The sequence below is a fragment of the Vipera berus genome, assembly GCF_964194415.1.
Source record: "Vipera berus genome assembly, chromosome: 2".
In the NCBI taxonomy this organism is placed as follows: domain Eukaryota; kingdom Metazoa; phylum Chordata; class Lepidosauria; order Squamata; family Viperidae; genus Vipera; species Vipera berus.
Genome location: NC_138203.1, coordinates 289,883,462 through 289,896,784, shown reverse-complemented (window position 1 = coordinate 289,896,784; position 13,323 = coordinate 289,883,462). Strand labels below are relative to the sequence as shown.

The 13,323-nt window shown below is 51.2% G+C and overlaps 1 protein-coding gene across 3 annotated transcripts; it reads left to right on the top strand.

Moving 5' to 3' along the window:
- The first annotated feature begins 321 nt into the window (after positions 1 to 321).
- On the top strand, positions 322 to 12,573 carry LOC308664658 (rano class II histocompatibility antigen, A beta chain-like). Of its 3 annotated transcripts, none has more exons than XM_081322096.1 (6): positions 322 to 423; positions 2,848 to 3,120; positions 7,415 to 7,696; positions 7,838 to 7,951; positions 8,144 to 8,167; positions 8,670 to 9,058. In XM_081322096.1, the coding sequence occupies exons 1-6, from the start codon at positions 339 to 341 to the stop codon at positions 8,681 to 8,683; spliced, it is 792 nt and encodes a 263-aa protein (XP_081178222.1). In that variant the 5' UTR covers positions 322 to 338; the 3' UTR covers positions 8,684 to 9,058. The 3 variants fall into 3 exon arrangements, with proteins under 3 accessions (XP_081178222.1, XP_081178221.1, XP_081178220.1); XM_081322095.1 differs by lacking the exons at positions 322 to 423; positions 8,670 to 9,058 and adding exons at positions 1,438 to 1,763; positions 12,193 to 12,573; XM_081322094.1 differs by lacking the exon at positions 322 to 423 and adding an exon at positions 1,442 to 1,763.
- Positions 12,574 to 13,323: the final 750 nt, after the last annotated feature.

Sequence of the window (13,323 nt, the reverse complement as noted above, 5' to 3'; positions counted from 1 at the left end):
GTCCTCCCTCCCCTCCGGAGCTGGCATGAAACGCCCCTCTAAAATGCAGCCCCCCCACCCAGACTGAAGGAATTCCCCTCCCCCAACTTTCTCCGCTTCTCTCTCGGCTTCGCACTATTTCCTCTTGTGGATGAACTCAGGCAGACTCTGCCCGGAGACCGATGACGCTGCGGAAGGGAGACTTCCCATTGGTCCCTCCGCTTTCCTGGCCCCTCCCAGTTCCGAAGTCCGAGGAAACCGCCCCTCCCCCCAAGCCAGACCCCCCCCGATTCCGCCTCTGGGCTGGGAGCCTCCGCGTCTCTCTCCCCTCCCTTTGGGGGCGCTGGTGGGGAGCATCCATGGGCTCCGTTGGGGTCCCTCTTTTGTTGCTGGTGGGGGCGCTGGCCCGGATCCCCGGAAGCGAAGCGGGGAAGGAGACCCCCGGTAAGGAGGGGGCTCGGCGGGGGGAGGGGAGGGACCCTCAGTGTTTCTGGGGGCGAGGAATGGGGCTGGGACCCCAGAAGTGGGGAAAGGGGTGGAGGGCAAGAGAGGCGGGAGCCTACAAGAGCCTCGATCTCCGCGTGGTCTCCGCCCCCTCCCTCAGAAGGACGCAGAGGGGTCGCGGGAAGGCAGCCGAGGTGGGATAAGAGGCAGTTGGACCCCCTCTCTCACTCCCCCCCCCGTGGCTGGCTGGGAGGGGGACCTTGCGGACCCCGAATTAGCGCCTGAGCCCCGAAGTTTCTGGCACCGAAAGAGGAAGGAGACGGAAAGCGAAAGCGAAAGGGGGAAACTGAGGCACTTTCAGACCTCAATCCACAAAGGGCAGCAAAGAGTCTAAGAAAAAAGACGCTTTTTGGCAAAAGGGTTTTTGCAACCTCAGTTTTTCTTCCGAATCTCCATTTTTTTAAAGGGGAGGGAAGAGTTGAGCTTGGATTCCTTCTGGGGGGAGACTCTGAATTTGGGGAGGAGACCCAGAACCCCCCACCCCATATTCCCCCATTGCTGATTCGGGACAGGGGGGACGGGTGAACTGAGAGAGAAGGATATGGGGGGGTCTGAATTGCTCCCCTAAATTGGTTCCCCAAAACTCTCCCTTTAGCGAAGGGGTCTGGAGCCCCTCCCTTTCAGACGGTCTTGGGGGGCTGCAGGGGGCTCTATTTGGGCGGGGGGGACAGGACAGAGGCCTCGAAAAGCATCCAGAGGCAGCTTGTGGGGCTGAAGATGAAAGCGAGGGGAGGAAAAGGGAAGGGGGGGCTGGAAGGGCGGGGAGAGCCCAGGAGCATGGGTGTGGGTGTCCTTATTGTGCTCCCAAAAGGAAGAGGGAGAGAGAAGCATGGATATTACTTTCCTCCCAGCCCAGAGGGGGGGTCCCTCCGGGTCTGGCAGGAAACGCCCCCCTAAAATGCAGCCCCCCCCCACCCAGACTGAAGGAATTCCCCTCCCCCAACTTTCTCCGCTTCTCTCTCGGCTTCGCACTATCTCCTCTTGTGGATGAACTCAGGCAGACTCTGCCCGGAGACCGATGACGCTGCGGAAGGGAGACTTCCCATTGGCCCCTCCGCTTTCCTGGGCCCTCCCAGTTCCGAAGTCCGAGGAAACCGCCCCTCCCCCCAAGCCAGACCCCCCCCGATTCCGCCTCTGGGCTGGGAGCCTCCGCGTCTCTCTCCCCTCCCTTTGGGGGCGCTTGTGGGGAGCATCCATGGGCTCCGTTGGGGTCCCTCTTTTGCTGCTGGTGGGGGCGCTGGCCCGGATCCCCGGAAGCGAAGCGGGGAAGGAGACCCCCGGTAAGGAGGGGGTTGGGCGGGGGGGGAGGATGAGGATGAGAGGGGCCGTCAGTGCTCCTGGGAGTGGAGAGAAAGAAAAGGGGGGACCCCAGAAGTGGGGAAAGGGGTGGAGGGCAAGAGAGGCGGGAGCGTACAAGAGCCTGGATCTCCGCGTGGTCTCCGCCCCCTCCATCGGAAGGACGCAGAGGGGTCGCGGGAAGGCAGCCGAGGTGGGATAAGAGGCAGTTGGACCCCCTTTCTCGCCCCCCCCCGTGGCTGGGTGGGAGGGGGACCTTGCGGACCCCGAATTAGCGCCTGAGCCCCGAAGTTTCTGGCACCGAAAGAGGAAGGAGACGGAAAGCGAAAGCGAAAGGGGGAAACTGAGGCACTTTCAGAGCTGAATCCACAAAGGCCAGCAAAGAGTCTAAGAAAAAAGACGCTTTTTGGCAAAAGGGTTTTTGCAACCTCGGTTTTTCTTCTGAATCTCCATTTTTTTTAAAAGGGAGGGAGGAGTTGAGCTTGGATTCCTTCTGGGGGGAGACTCTGAATTTGGGGAGGAGACTCAGAACCCCCACCCCATATTCCCCAATTGCTGAATCGGGACCTGGAGAGGAGGGGGGAACTGAGGGAGAAGCGAAACGGTCTATTTGGGAGGGGGAGAGAAAAGAGGCCTGGAAAAGCATCCAAAGGCAGCTTGTGGGGCTTAAGATGGGGCGGGGGTGACGGGAAGAGAAAGTGGGGCTCGAAGGGAGGGGAGAGCCCAGGAGCATGGGTGTGGGTATCCTTATTGTGCTCCCAAAAGGAAGAGGGAGAGAGAAGTTTGGGTATTATCTTCCCTCAAGCCCAGCGGGGGGGTCTCTTCCCTCCCTCTATACTTCCTCCTGCTTTGGGGGGGCAAAGAGCCCCCCCCCCGGATCCAGCGTTCCCTGCAGACCGGCTGAATCCCGCTGGGACCGACGGTTGCCCGTCCCTCCTCCAGGGGGCGCCTTGCGGCAGGTCTCCCACCCCTCGCCCTCCCCACGTGGGCCTCTCCTCCAGTAGCCGCTGGGGACCATGGGCCCTGTAGTCCCTCCTGACACCTTCCTACCCCTCCTCCCCGCCGCAGCCCATTTCCTCCACCAGGACAAGGCCGAGTGCCGCTTCCTCAACGGGACGCAGCAGGTGAGATACCTGTACAGCCAGTTCTACGACCGTCAGGAGATCATCCGCTTCGACAGCGACCGCGGGGAGTACGAGGCGGTCTCGCCGTTGGGGAAGGTAGATGCGGAGGCTCGGAACAGGGATAAGCAGCTCCTGGAGGACAGGAAGGCCGCCGTGGATTCCTTCTGCCGATACAACTACGGGGTTTTCCAGAGGGGCCACGCGATTGGCCGGAGAGGTGAGTGGGGGAGGGGGAGTTCCATGGGGGGTGAATGCGGGGACCCCCCCCCGTTTCATTTCATTGATTAGGGATCTCCCAGATAAAGATTTGCCCATTATTTATTCTCTGCTCTCCGATCTATTGAAATTTACTCTGGTTTTTATTGCTATTTACGGATCCTCCTAAGCCGCCCCCCTCCCTCCCTCAAAGCGGGGGTCTGGAGGGGGTAGGATTGTAACATCACCCCTAAATAAAAATGTGTAAAAAATAAATTACCCTTAAAACGTTAGAAATTCTACAACGATGACAATGAAACATGCAAAAGGAGGGAAGAAGTATATTCCTCTACTTTCGTCTCACAATCTTCCTTCTCTTCCCCGGGTCCAAAAAACTTCTTTCCGGAATATTATACAAAATATTATATTTTTCAGGGGGGGGAGGAGGAATCCAGCAAGGTCTCTCTCTTGCCCAGTAGGTAGATAGATTTCAATATAATCTGTATGCTATATAATATTTCAATATATTTTATATCAATAAATCAATAATATTTATTGATTGACATCAACTTTTTTAATGAAGGATTTTATTGAATTTTATAGGGTTAGGGATAAAATAGGATGGGGTTAGGGATTAGGGTTTAGGGAGGGGTTGGGATCAACATTGGGATTATCCCCCAATAACATTTTCTATCTTTAGCAAACAGGCTATTGTCTGCGTACGTATGTTCAATTAACAATAGTAAATATAATAATACTGTAGAGAATATAGTAATAGATATCTGTAGAGAATGTAATAAACGATAATAAAAAACAGTATCAGTTAGTCAATACATTTCATTCTTCCTACTAATATATACTGCTCAAAAAATAAAGGGAACACTTAAACAACACAATGTACTGTATTTATTTATTTATTTATTTATTTTATTATTGGGACTTATATGCCGCCCTATCTCCCGAAGGACTCAGGGCGGCTAACAACAATAACATACAATAAATACAGAAGTTAAGGTAAAATTAAAATTAAAGGCCTCTGTACAATAAATTAAAATTAAAATTATAATAAATTAAAAATTAGAGTTAAAAAATTAAAAACATAATTAAAATCCCTGTCAGTCCAGGTCAGCCAGGTGGAAAAGGAGTGTTTTGAGGCCGCGGCGAAAGGACCGGAGATCTTGGGCCAGCCGAAGCTCAGGGGGGAGCTGATTCCACAGGGCTGGCGCTCCCACAGAGAAGGCCCTCCCCCGGGGGTCGCCAGCCGACATTGTCTAGTCCACGGTACCCTGAGGAGGCCTTCTCTGTGTGAGCGCAATGGGCGATGGGAAGTCATTCCCGGCAGCAGACGGTCCTGCAAGTATCCCAGGCCTAAGCCATGTAGGGCTTTAAAGGTAAGTACCAGCACCTTAAATCTCACCCGGAGGACAACCGGTCACCAATGCAGCTCACGCAGGAGGGGTGTAATGTGGGTGTAATGTGTCCCCTCACATTTAATAGTAGGATGTCTTATTTTCTGTTCCCTTTATTTTTTTGAGCAGTATATATTCAAGATAACATATCACATTCATTTCTCGCTAGTTCATTTTCCTAACCGTTGGTAAAAATTATCCCATGTTCTATAATAAACTGAATCTTCTTTCTCTTTAATCTCTAACGTCAATCTATCCATTTCTCCACATTCTAAGATTTTCTTAGTTAAAACCTCTTCAGTTGATAAGTTTTCATTTTTCCAGCATTGGGCAAATGCTATTCTCGCTGCTGTCAGTACGTGCAATATTAAATATTCATTCTCCTTCTCATAATTAGGTCCTAATATTCCTAACAAAACCAATTCTGGCTTAAATTCTGTCTTTACTCATCTTTTCCAACCATGTCTGTGTTTTAACCCCAAACCTTTTTGCTTTAAGGCCTGTCCACCAGATGTGATAGTAAATACCTGGCCTTTGTTTACATTTCCAGAAATTATTTGAAGTGTTTTTAAACATTTTCCGTAATCTTACTGGTGTCATATGCCATATATAAAACATTTTATACAAGTTTTCTTTATATTGGACTGCTTTAGTCGATCTGATATTTCTATCCCATAGTTTCTGCCAGTCTTCCAAGTCTGTAGAATATCCAAAGATTTTTGCCCACGTTATCATTGTTTCTTTTACTTGTTCTTCTTCCATCTTTAAATTGAGCAGAAATCTATAGAGTTTCCTAATCAAGTTTTCATCTGTTTTTAACAATCTTTGATTGAATCCTGTCTGTTCTTTATCGAATTCTGTTCTCTTTATCTCTTTTGAATTTTCAAATATGGCCACCATGCTAAATCAATACCTTGTTGTTGTAAATCTTCTCTATCTTTCAATTTCCCTTCATTATCCAAGATATCTTTATAAGTCAACGACTTTGTCATAATGAATTAAATTTGGGTAAGCAAAAGCTTCCATTGTTGAAAGCCATTCAAGGTAGCTTCGTATAGATTTTCTTCTTTATTCTTTATTCTTTCCCATCTCAAAGAAGTAGATTCCTTGTAAGGTGGCTTTGAAAGTATCTGAGTGTTTTATTCCTCCCATATCAACTTTTAAAACCATCTCTCTCCCAGAGGGACTTTGCATGGCACACACATAAACTATAAAACCACCAAAATAGTTTATGTACAAAGGCAAGGATGATTAAAAACAGTGATAAAAAATTCATTAAAAGGGGGAGGGCTTCGGGATGCTAACCTGCCCCACGGCTGCCTCCTTCTCTGCACCCCCCAAGCGAAGCCCCAGAGCCCCATTTCCCCCCCCCCGTTTCCGGAAGGCCAGGAGTGGGGGAGGGGCTCCCTTCCCCTCTGGGGCCTTTGGGATTTTAGGATAAAAAGTGAACTTCCAAAGGTCTGGAAAAGGGAATTAGCAAAGGCTCTTTCGTGTCCTCTGCGCTGTCCATCTTTTAGTCCTTTTTATTCTTTATTCAGAGTCGTTTGTTCATCCAGTTTTGGGGGTCTGGGAGAAAAGCCCCCTTGAGACCCCCTTTTTGGTCACAGACTCAGCTTCACCTGCAGTGAATCACTTCTCTCGTCCTACCTGGACACCCACAAATATTAAAACTGAATTTCGGGGATTCCTTCGGCCCTGAAGCCTCGGATTGTTTAGTTCCCTGTTCCAGATTCCTGGCAAATTGCCTACATTTGTTGTTCTAGCTTTATTTGCTTATATTTTGAAAAAACCTTATATATTTCTATCAATTGATAAGGTTTCATTGTGCAAAACCAATGTTTCATCTGCAGTTGTTGCAATTTGTTGTTGCCGGGGTCTGCAAAAATAATAAGCTACCAAAGAATTAAATAAGATCTTTGTTCCACAAGAGGAAAACCGCCAGATCCCAAGAGAAGAAGGCATTTTACAGGGAGACGCTGGGAATTTGCTCCTTCTGGAAATTATGGAATATTTAAGGGGAAGCGACACAGATTTTGTTCTCTGCATATTCAGTCTGGAATTCATTCTTACACCTAAATTCTTCCCTGCACACCCAGGAGGATAATTCACGGTTCATAAAAAAAATCCTGACCAGATCCCAGGATTGAATTGCAAATAACCAAACCTTTAAAAATTGCATGTTCTTAAACATGATATAATTAGCTGTTCATAAGGGAATCCCTCAAGGGAGAAAAACGTGTTTAGCAAAAGGTCTCTGAGCTGGAGTGGATCTATGAAAGTAGTTATAGTGTATACCTTTTTTAATGCAAATTATCAGCCCTTTTGATCAGTGACGTCATCAAAGTAAACAAACCCACGTGGTGTTGATTACGTCAGCAGATCATGGCTCTATGCGGAAGTAACCGCCCTATTTCCAGTTAAGGCGTCCTGAACCGAACCCCATCAATAAGTCCAGGCAGTCAAGCCTCTGGGTACGTGATTAGCTTCACCCTAGACTAATTCTATCGACATTCAAAACAAACGGAATAAGCTAAATAAAGTAAATAATGAATAGAGGCCTCTGCTTTTGGGAAACAAGCCCTACTTTGGGGAGCTGTGAAATAATAATAATAAAAAACGCTTTTTATTTCTAAACATTCTAGCCTGATGATGCTTTTAATTTTTGTGGAGTTTTAAAAGTCAGCGCCTCAAAAGCAGGGAAAAAGGGAGGCCCTAAAAGGATTTATGTTTTTCCATCTTCCAGGATCCACTTTAATTTCTTTCAGCAATTTGCTTTGGAAATGACTTCAAATAAATAATATTTTCAGGAATGAAAAGGGATCTTGGTCTGAACTAACCAACTTGGTCTCTTTTTCTCGGCTCTCTTTGTGTCTCTCCCGTGTCCCTCCTCCCCCTCCTCCCCCCCAGCCAAGCCCACCGTCTCCATATCCTCCACCAAGCTGGACCTGGGTTCCCCCCACACCATCCTCCTCTGCACCACGAGGGGCTTCTACCCCGTGGAGATCGAGGTCCGCTGGCTGAAGAACGGGCGGCCGGAGGAGGAGGGCGTGGCCTTTGGGGAGGAGCTCCAGAACGGAGACTGGACCTACCAGCTCCAGGTGATGCTGGAGACCCAGCCCCAGCGGGGGGACGTCTACACCTGCCAGGTGGGGCACGCCAGCCTGGAGGCCCCCATCACCGTCCAGTGGGGTGAGCCCCTCCCCTCCTGCTCTGGGGACCCCCTCCTGCCCTGAAAGGGAGGGAGAGACCCTCCCTGTGGGGGGAGCCGGGATGGAGGGGGAAGCTGGCCCTGATCCTCCTGCTCAGGGGAGGCTCCTTCTCCTTCCCCAGAGCCCCGATCCTCCAATTCGGCCAGGAGCAAACTCTGGACGGGGATTATGGGGGCCCTGATCGGGGTGATCTTCTTTGCCACGGGGCTCTCCCTCTACCTGAAGAGCAAGAAAGGTGAGTCTGGGGGCTGGATGAGAGGTTGTGGGGAGGGGACCATCGGGGGGGGACCTCTCAGATGGCAAGGAGGGTGTTATTGGAAATTTCCTTGAGCATCCTGCAAACTATTATGGGCTATCGATGGGGAGGGGGACCCCCTGAGTCCTCCAGCCCATGAAGGGTTCTGATTGGCTCTTTTTCTCCTTCCAGCAATTCCCATCCAGCCTCCTGCAGGTGAGTTTCTCCTCAAGTTACAGATGTTACTTTAACATTCGTTAATTGTTCCTTTTTTAAAAAAAAATGTATCTGAAGAAAACCTCCTTGCTGTGGATAACACAAATTTTTGAAATTTTGGGCAGCGTTTCCTTACAGAGACCTGAAAATGCATTGGAATCAAAAACAAATACAGACACACCACAAATACTAACATGTTGACTAGGTTTTTTCCAAGGTGGGGGGCGGGGAGGACTCCTCTTTTGATTAACTGCCCCAATTAAGTCATTTGGGAAAAATTCCATAAGTCCCGGGAAATGAATTGCTGGTCCTTTGCATCCTTTTCCTCCCTGAAATCGCGGGGGGGGGGGGGAGATTCTCCCTCATTCTGCCCCTGCCTATCAACCACTTCCCTGCAGTGTGGGTCTGTCTGGGGGGGGCTGATAGAGAGGAATAATAAGTTATTTACACTGAAGGTTTCACTTTATATTCTCATTTTCTCCCCTTCTCTTTTTCTCTACAGCCCTCATGAATTAATCCTGCCATCTTTCCTGCTTCCTGATGGAAAAGGAAATTCTTTTTTCCTTAGTAGCTGATGAATTTCTGGCTTTTTTGCAAACCCTGAAAAATGGAGGCTCAAGATTTTAGATTAGGGAGAGGAGGAGAAGGGCAGCCTGGAGCTTTTCCTGCTGAGAGCCCCCCCCCCATATTTCTTTCAGGGCCTCTCTTTCTTGGGAGGGAGGGGTGGAGGCCATCTAGACTGACCCCGGGGACTATGGGCCTGCCTGTCATTCCAGACACCCAAATCTCTCCCTGCTTTGAATCCACAGCAGCTTCATCTGCATCACTCTTCCTCCGAATCCCTTCCCTTCCCTTTGCTTTGATGTAAATGAATAAACATTGTAGGAAAACTCTGGAATTCCTCCTTCCTTCCTCTTCCTCCTCCTATTTCCTCCCCCTCCAGGTGGGTCCTCCCTTCTCCCCTCCCTCTCTCCAGATTGAGGCCTCCACTGCCTCTGCATAGACCATCCCGGCAGCTTTGGGTTTGAAGCCAGAACTGGTTTGGGAGGAGGGTGGCCAGATTCAGGGAGGGGAAGGGGCAGGACCCCCCCCTCCTACTCAGAGCCCCCCTTGCTCTGCTTCCCCTCAAGCCCAATTTTGAGGACCAGGATGCCATCGGCCACGGTCCTCCCCAAGCACTTGTGGGGAGCCATTCGGGGGGCATCTGTGACTCCCCCTACACTCCCCAAGCCATTTCAGCCATTTCTTCAGCACTGGAGGGTCCTGCCCCATTTTGCCTCCCAATGCCTCCCTCCCTTCCCCCCTCCCTTTTTGGGGCTCTCATGGTACAGACTCTCCTGCATGATGGTATAAATGGTAAAGGGTTCCCCCTGCTCAAGCAGGGGGTTGGACTACATGACCTCCAAGGTCCCTTCCAACTTCTTTCACATTCTATCAAATCTGTATGAACAGCCCCCTCCAGATGAACTCCAACCCATCCAGCTGCTGGGCAGGGCGAGGACTAGAACTCCCCTTATCTCTAGGAAGTAGGGGGAGGGGTGTCAAGATGTGGCTACATTCAGACAACACGCGTGACCAGGGAAGGGCCCTCCTGACTTCTGACCTCAGCTGCATTCAGACCAGGGGAAAGCCACCTTCACCCGCCCCTCGAGGGCCCCTGTGGGAGGCTGTTGGCTCTGGGGGGCTTTGGGAGTTGTGGGGACCCCCCCTAGTCAGCAGCTTCTGTCACAGCCTTTCAATGGCCTCCTTCCCCCCCAAATAAATGGCTCCTCCTCTTAGGGAAGGACCCTGAAAATGGGTGATTTCACAGATGTGGGGAGGGCAGAGAGCTTCCCGTCTGGTGGGCAGGGGGGGCATTGAGGGGAAAATGGGGCAAACTCAACTCTCCCAAAATATTGGTGTCTCAGCACACACCTGCACCCACAACACACACACACACACAGACAGACCCCCCTCAAAGAAGCAGCAAAGGAGGTGGGAGTAGGTGGGGGGGCTTCAGTCACCCCATAGGACTTTTCCAGGACTGCCCACCTGGCCCCACTGCCGCCCCACAGCCCTTCCTGCCTTTGGGCCTGAAGCCCCCTCCCTCTGGGCAGGGGAGACCCGGAGAACAAGGTTTTTTCCACTGTTTGAGGGCCCCCCACCCTCCCTTCATGTCCTGGGCGGAAGACTCAATCCTGACTCCAGAGGAGGTAAAGTTGCCATAGTTCCCCCTTGTGTTCTCGGGTGGGGGGACCCTCCCCATCCCCCTCCTCCAAGTCTGCCCTCAGGGTCCCCCCCACTGCAACTGAGCCCCTCCCCTTCCATGCTGGTCCTCCTTTTCCTCTCCCACCCATCAGTGCCCCCCCCCAGAGCTGAGTCTCCCTGTAACGTCTGAAGGGGGAGAATCGGAGCCTTTGGGTCCTTTGGGCCTCCGGGGACGTTTCTCCAACCCTCCCTCGTTTTTCCCCTGGGCTGTCTGGGGTCTCCTCGGGGGTCGGGAGGGCCCCCCAGCCTCTTCGGGGGGGAAGGCAGGGGACCGAGGGGGCTGCCCCACCCAGAGACCCAGCCACGGGGCGGAGCGGGAGAGTCCCGGAGCTGCCCCGGGGAAGAATCCTGGCTTGTTGCCTGCTGGATCAGGGCCGGTTTCTCGGTTCCACTTCGGGGGAGCCCAGCGCTTCTGTCCGGGGGCGGGGGGGGGGAAAGCAAAACTCCAGCACTTCTCCAGCTTTTGGGTGTTGTGGAAACACACAAAGGTCCTCTGTGTGTTTCTGTGTGTGGGGGGGGGTGTTGAGGGCTGGGGGGGCAGGAAGAACTCAAGAGAAAATCCAAATCTCGCTGGGGAGACATGAAAAGAGGACAGGAGTTCTGCTCTGATCAGAGGCTGCCTGGATCTGGGACCCCCTTTGTGCGACTGGCTGTGTATACACAACTGTGGTGCGGTGGGGGGAGCCCCTCCCCTCCCTCCCCCCTCCTGCTCGGGGGACCCCCTCCTGCCCTGAGAGTTTCTCCGTTAATTGTTCCTTTTTTAAAAAAAAATGTGTCTGAACAAAGCCTTCTTGCTGTGGATACGACAGATTTTTGAAATTCTGGGCCAAAAAGAACTCGGGCGCAAAAGGGGATGTGGAAACCCAATGCAGGGTCAGCCAAAGGGACTCGGATGCCTCTGCTACACCAGCACTCAAAGTGTGAGGAATAGATAGGGTGAACTCGAAACCCATTTGTCCAGAGTGGTGGAGGGTTTCCCGTCTGAGCAGTGGGGTGGACTAGAAGACCTCCAAGGTCCCTTCCGACTCTGTTAGTCTGTTACATTTTTGCACAGCAGATTCTGTAGGCTGTCCCCTGGCACCACTGGATGACCTCGCCAGGGCCCGCTGCCTCGGAAGAGTGAGGAAGATCCTCAGGGGCGACTCACACCCTGGTCGGGACCTCTTTACTCTCCGAGGAGGGGAGATGCAGGAGCAGAGCCAGCCGTAGCGACAGGCTGAAGAACTGCTTTTATCCACGGGCTGTCAGGCTCTTGAACGGGACAAAATGTTTATAAACTTTGCGTATGACTGACTTGCGAGGCCGGTGTGTTGTGCCATTAGCTCACACGGTGTCACAAGGTGGTGGATTTGTTGTCACTGTCAGCTGTGGTGTGACTGGGGGGCAGGAAGGGAGGCTCAGCCAATCTCAATGTATATTTGGTTGTATTTTGACAATAAAGGTTCATTCATTCATTCATTCATTTGCCCATTTTCTCTCCCTCCTTTTACTGCCTGGGAAAATGGTCTCCTTCTGTTTACCCTAAGACCTCCCTAACTCCATAAGTTTGGGGAAAATTCCATAAGTCCCGGGAAATGAATTGCTGGTCTTTTGCATCCTTTTCCTCCCTGAAATGGGGGTGGGTGGGAGATTTTCCGTCATTCTGCCCCTGCCTATCAACCACCCTCCTGCAGTGTGGGTCTGTCTTGGGGGGGGCTGATAGAGAGGAATAATAAGTTATTTACACTGAAGGTTTCTCTTTATATTCTCATTTTCTCCCCTTCTCTTTTTCTCTACAGCCCTCATGAATTAATCCTGCCGTCCTTCCTGCTTCCTGATGGGAAAGGAAATTCTTTTTTTCCTCAGTAGCTGATGAATTTCTGGCTTTTTTGCAATTTTTGAAAAATGGAGGCTCAAGATTTTAGATTAGGGAGAGGAGGAGAATGGCAGCCTGCAGCTTCTCCTGCTGAGAGGCCCCCCCATCTTTCTTTCAGGAACTCCCTTTCTTCGGAGGGAGGGGTGGAGACCATCTAGACTGACCCTGGGGACTCTGGGCCTCCCTGTCATTCCAGACACCCAAATCTCTCCCTGCTTTGAATCCACAGCAGCTTCATCTGCATCATTCTTCCTCCAAATCCCTTCCCTTCGCTTTGATGTAAAAGAATAAACGTTGTAGGAAAACCTTGGAATTCCTCCTTCCTTCCTCTTCCTCCTCCTCTTTCCTCCCCCTCCAGGAGGGTCCTCCCTTCTCCCCTCCCTCTCCCCAGATTGAGGCCTCCACTACCTCTGGATTTAATTTAATTTAATTTAATTTATTAATATTTCTATACCGCCCTTCTCCCGAAAAACTCAGGGCGGTGTACAGGGCAAGAATAAAACACAGAAATTTACAAAAGATAAAAGGTAATTAAATACATGCCCAATTTAAAAATACAGTTAATACATACTAAAAACCCCAATAAAAATAGTAAAAACCCCACCAATCCCCCCTCAGGCCAGGCCGGCTTGCTCGAACAAGTATGTTTTCAGATCGCGGTGAAAGGAGCGAAGATTGGGCGCCGTCCGGAGCTCAACCGGTAACTGGTTCCATAGCTCCGGGGCGCCCACAGAGAAGGATCTCCCCCTGGGGGCCACCAGTCGACATTCTCTGACCGGTGGCACCCTGAGGAGGCCCTCTCTGTGGGAACGCACAGGGCGGAGGGAAGTCGACGCCGGCAGCAGGTGTTCCCTAAGGTACTCCGGACCCCTGCCATGTAGGGCTTTAAACACCATTACTAGCACCTTGAATCTCACCCGGAAGACAACTGGTAACCAATGCAGCTCACGGAGCAGAGGTGTGACATGGGAGTATCGGGAGACTCCCAACACAACTCTCGCGGCTGCATTCTGTACCAGTTGGAGCCTCCGGGTGGTCCTCAAGGGAAGCCCCA

Coding starts and splice junctions, on each gene's coding strand:
- LOC308664658 (XM_081322095.1), top strand. CDS start 1,502: ATGACGCTGCGGAAGGGAGACTTCCCATTGGCCCCTCCGCTTTCCTGG. Junction 7,697..7,837: donor CCCCATCACCGTCCAGTGGG/GTGAGCCCCTCC, acceptor CTCCTTCCCCAG/AGCCCCGATCCTCCAATTCG. Junction 7,952..8,143: donor CTACCTGAAGAGCAAGAAAG/GTGAGTCTGGGG, acceptor TTCTCCTTCCAG/CAATTCCCATCCAGCCTCCT.